General features: G+C 52.3%; 1 protein-coding gene across 2 annotated transcripts in view; it reads left to right on the top strand.

The window, feature by feature from the left end:
- Nucleotides 1-716: 716 nt before the first annotated feature.
- The window catches only part of EBF3 (EBF transcription factor 3), a gene marked incomplete at its 5' end in the record, with an annotated part of 118930 nt that continues 114497 nt past the window's right edge, over nucleotides 717-5149 (top strand). For both annotated transcript variants that reach the window (XM_082285613.1, XM_082285612.1), the window contains 4 exons: nucleotides 717-850; nucleotides 1083-1239; nucleotides 1676-1739; nucleotides 2455-2510. In XM_082285613.1, coding sequence (XP_082141739.1) covers nucleotides 717-850; nucleotides 1083-1239; nucleotides 1676-1739; nucleotides 2455-2510 — 411 coding nt within the window. The remainder of the gene's footprint in view (nucleotides 851-1082; nucleotides 1240-1675; nucleotides 1740-2454; nucleotides 2511-5149) is intronic.

Raw genomic sequence — 5149 nt, 5'->3', positions numbered from 1 at the left:
GGGGGCCCGGCTCCCGGGGAAGGGGCGCGCTCCTCGGGGAGGGAGGGCCGGGCTCTGCGCGCCTCCGTCCATTCCGCGAGCCGCCACGGGCCCGCGCCCCGTTCTCCCGTGTGCCCGGCAACACCTCCGCGGTAATCAGGATTTTTTTTTTTTTTTTCCCCCCCGTTTATTTGTCTTTTGGAGCAGGAGAGCCTTGCCAGAAAGTGGTCGATTCAGCAGTGTCCTGAAGCTTTTTTTTTTTTGCCGAGCCGGTTTTTACTAGGATGACACCACGTTGAGCGCGTCTGCAAACAACAACAACAAAAATATTTATTCTTTTTCCCCCCCTCCCCCCCTAAAAAAAAAAAAGCCACCTCGCAGTGTCGCCGGCTGCAGTTATACTTTTTCCTTCTTTTTTTTTTTTTTTTTTCTTTTTTTTTTTTTTTTTTAAACCACCAAACTGGAACGCCATCCAACTCGCCGCACAGAAGTACTCAGTAAATTGTTTATGTCGTGCCAATACAGGACAGATTGAAGAAGGAAGCAAGACTTGAACTGGGCTTTTCTCCTACTGATCACAGGGAGTAAAGTCATCTCTTATATTCCAGTCGCCAAGGAGAGAGAGAGAGAGAGAGAGAGAGAGAAAATCAAGCAACAACCAACCCACCCCGTATCTGACATTTCCCTCAATTTTAACCCCTTTTGGTTAGGAGCTGGTTTTGCCCAAATTTGTTTTAATGTTTGGGATTCAGGAAAATATACCAAGAGGTGGGACGACCATGAAAGAAGAACCGCTGGGCAGTGGGATGAACCCCGTCCGCTCATGGATGCATACTGCTGGGGTAGTGGATGCTAACACGGCCGCCCAAAGGTACGTCTGCCAAATCCTCTCCCGGCGGTTTTCTCCTCCTGTATTTCTCATCCCGGCCGTAAATCCCCCCCCCCTTAACTCCCCCCCCCCCGCCCGCCCCGTATCAGTTACAGCCTCCCCGCTCCGCGCCGCTCCGCGCTCCCCGCATCCCCCCGCATCCCCCCGCGGCCGCGGAGCCTGCGCGCCCCTTCCCGCCGCTCTCACCCACGCCTTGTCTTGTTTTCTCCCGCAGCGGCGTGGGGCTGGCTCGGGCACATTTCGAGAAACAGCCGCCTTCCAATCTCAGAAAATCCAATTTTTTCCACTTCGTCTTAGCTCTGTACGACAGGCAGGGACAGCCGGTGGAGATTGAGAGAACAGCTTTTGTGGACTTTGTGGAGAAAGAGAAAGTAAGTCTGCCAGTTACCTTAATTTTTTTTTTTTTTTTTTTTAAGTTTTTTACGCGTAATTGAGTGGAGCAGAGCTCATTCCCAGCACGGCCGCCCTCCCGGCGCTCCAGCGGCGCCCACGCCACGTGCGGCTCCCCCCGGTCTCACGGCCGCTCCGAACAGACCCCGGGGTTAGAAACTTAGCGCCGCGGCCCCGACTTATTTAAAACACCGGGAAAACGGCAAAACATGACATATTTGCACCGAGCTAATGACATCATCAGCGCTCCACACCAAAAAAAAAAAAAAAAAAAAAAAAAAAAAAAAAAAAAAAGTGACCGTGGGCTGAATTTCTGCAAACTGTTAATTCCGAGCCGCTTCAGGGACGAGAAAAATGGGCAGCAGGAGGAGGGCGTTATTTTTCATGCTAAATGTAATTATTTATCGTTACTTGCAGGAGCCAAACAATGAAAAAACTAACAATGGGATTCATTATAAACTTCAGTTATTGTATAGCAATGGTAAGTTGTCGTTCTCCCATTTTTGAGCGTCCGTGTGCCGCAGAAAAGTCTGATTTTCCTTCCGAGGCCTTTTTTGGGGGGGAGCAGGGGGATAAAGGATATAAAGATTTCGAGATTAAAATTACACGCGTGTAAACACGGCTCTTTCCTTGGCATATAAGGAAAACAAAACATAAAGGATCGATAAGTCAATGGTACTTCACATGATTAACCGGCTGGGCTTGAAGTGGAAAGTAAAAAAGGGGATCGATGGCTGCTCGGCCACAACGGCACTTTTAAGGGACTTTTTTTTCAGTTTTGGGAATTGCTGGTAATTATTGGGATGGGGTGAGTGGGCAGAGAGGAGCCCCGGCCCGGCGGAGCCGCTTGCCCGGGCGCGGAAGACCCGCGGGGGGCTGCTCAGCGCCAGCGCCCGGGGTCCCGCGTGTTCCCCGGGGCCGTGGGGCCGCAGCGAGCCCGGCCGGGGGGGGCTGGCTCGGCCACGGCTCCCCGAGCGCCGGGCTCAGCACGACTCCGTCACCGGCTGATTCCTGGCTAATTTTTATCATTATTAATTTTTTTTTTTTTTTTGAATTTTGAATTTTCTCCTGAAGCCGGCGCGGGGCCGATCCCTGCCCGCTGCGGTTAATTGCCTGACCTCATCCTTTCCTTGTGGGATTGGGGTGGTTCGCTACCGAAATCCTGATCGGAATTTGTCTCTACTTCCCCTCCGCAGGAGTTAGGACAGAGCAGGACCTGTACGTTCGGCTAATAGACTCCATGACCAAACAGGTGAGAAAGTTTACGCTTTTCTTACCACGCGGGTTCCTAAGTTTGTATTTTGCCCTTGCTTGGAGGGGTGGGGGGCGAGCAAACCGGCAGAGCACGCCTACTCTTAATTTACCTGAGCGACTACATCAGGTAGCTGCTAACTGAGATCCCCATTACCGGAGGATATTTGGGAAAGCGAAAAAGGTGTGTTGTTGCTCTTCGAGGCAGCGTTGAGATCATTCAGTGGTGTGTGTGGCATCGAGGACAACGTCATGGGAACAGATGTTTGATATAATTAATTTAGCGAGGGAGAAAGGAAAGGGGAAAAAAAATCCCGCCGAGTTACCCAGATTTATTTTTAAATGCACTTTTCCCCTTTGTAACTTTTTTTTTGGCGATATTTTTTCTCGCTGAGGGAAGGGCAGCCGCCTTCCCCATGCTCCGAAACTGGCCGGATTAGTCCTTTTTCTTTTATAACGTGACCATCCAGTAATGCGAGACGTTTATTTGGATTTAAAAGTTAAATGTGCTGAGGTGAAAAGTCATCTTGTTCTCCTCTAGTCCATATTCACCTCTCAGCCCCCCATCTCCATAATTCAAACTCCATGCTCCAGGGGTCACCCAAACCCGTCCATTTCCCTGAGATCAGCTTCTGTTTCTTCCTCAAACCTCTGTCATACCTTGTAAATAACATAATTACAAGCAGTTCCTTATTAAATTATTTAACCTGTCTTGGTCAACTTTTCCGATGATAACTACATGTTATCAGCATTGCACCGCAGCAATTACAGACAGAGAGCTCGGAATTTAATCAACTTTATTTCTTTTAAAATTATTTTTATTATTTTTTTCTTCCGGAGAGACATTTCACGACTCTTTTTTTTTTTTTTTTTTTTTAATTACTATTTATTAAAAATCTTTTGGGGGAATAGGGAGGAAGGTGAGAATGGGGAATAATTTCCAGTGTTCTGGAAATCAGATCCCAGCGATGGAAATTAAAACCATTCCCCCAATCTGCCGGGCTGTAACACCGCCGCCTATTCTGCACTGCCGGCCGAGGCCAGCCTGCCCACATCCATTATTTTTGGAAACTCTGCAGCCCCCGAGGCACGGGCAGGAGAGTCCCCCGGGTCAGGGTGGGCCCCGCGCAAGCTGCGCGCACGGCCGCGCTGCCACCCCGCAGAAACTTTCTACTTCTCCTGCCTGAACCCAGGTTGGATGTAAAAGCCTCCAGGAGTGAAATAGTGGGATTTCCTCCCGGAGAAAAGCAGAGCTGACAGGCCAAGTACAATTACTCTGACAAAGACGGAGGCGTCGTACCCTTCAATAATTATTTCGCTGGGTTACAGAGCAGCCTTTTAAACTCCGGAGCGCTCTCGAGTTGACAATGTGGGTTTATTTCCTTTGTATACAGCAGCTAAATGTTTTCGGAAATCGCTGTAGTAGTGTAATTAAGAGGCTGACATAGGCAGCTATAAGTTTCGTTAGCGCCGAGTAAAGGAGCAAAGAGGATGCATTTGAAGTGCACTTTTATTGTCCATTTCGGCTCGTACCTTTGCAGCAGAAAAAGGGCTGAAAATAAAGGCTTTTAATCTCTCCCCGCTGACGGGAGAGGGGGAAAAAAATAGCCCAGTAACTGATCAAAGAGTCAATGGCGCTGAACCGACAGTTTATGGATTTCTGTTTGTGCTACAAAATAAAAAATAAATCACTTATAAATACGTGGTTTCATCAGAGGAAAAGTAACAATCACCAGAAGTTATATGGCACGCTGCGACAACAAACACTCGCGGCCACAGCCGCCTTGTTATGTCTGCGCTGTCATCTATGACCCCCTCTGTTTGCAAAACAATACCTGGAGGTGGGGACCCCCCCGGCCCCTCCGCCCGGCTGCGCGGGGCTGCGCGGAGCTGCCGGAGCGCAGCGAGCCCCGGGGGGCGCCGGGCGGGGGCTCGGCTCGGCACCCCCAGCCCTCATTAACAGCCAGGGCTTTGCGGGGGCCGGCTCTGCGCCCCGGCCCCGGGCGCTGCGCTTCGGCAGGGGCGCGGGCAGGCAGGCAGGGATGCAGGGAAGCAGGAGGAGAGGCAGGGAGGGATGCAGGGAAGCAGGAGGAGAGGCAGGGAGGGAAGCAGGGAGGCTGCTCGGAGCCCGGCGCTCCCCCAGCCCGGCGGGCGCCGGGAGCGGAGGGCCGATCCCGCACCTCGAGCTCCGCACCATCTGTTAGAGCCCATGCTCAAAGCCCACTCAGCCGTGCGCCCAGACACTGCCTTTTACCAGAGAAAAATCATTGTTAGCAGTTTCAAAATAAACACCAGATTGCCCATTAGCACTTTCTTCCCAAATATCATCCGGTAATAACCATATTGCTGTGCGCGCTCCTGGGATTCCTCAGGGCGTTCAGGCACTTCTGGGTTGATCGGAAAATGCTCCTGGAAGTGCTCGGCGAGGCGCGGGCTGCGGGCCCCGGCGCGGTGCGGGGCCCGAGCCCTCGGGGCAGCGGGGGATGGCCGGGGCCGGGAGCGCCGCTCGCCGCTCCTCGGCCGGAGCAGCGCTCCGAGAGCAGCACCGCTTTTGGAGGGGGAAAAGCACCCCAAGCGCAGAGCCCCGCAGCTGCGGATGGCCGTGCTGCGGGAGGGCAGCGGAGCCGGGAAGGGGCGGCG

The sequence above is a fragment of the Coloeus monedula genome, assembly GCF_965178545.1.
Source record: "Coloeus monedula genome assembly, chromosome: 8".
NCBI lineage: Eukaryota > Metazoa > Chordata > Aves > Passeriformes > Corvidae > Coloeus > Coloeus monedula.
Note: the sequence above shows the minus strand (reverse complement) of the source record. Positions and strands in the feature narration are given on the sequence as shown.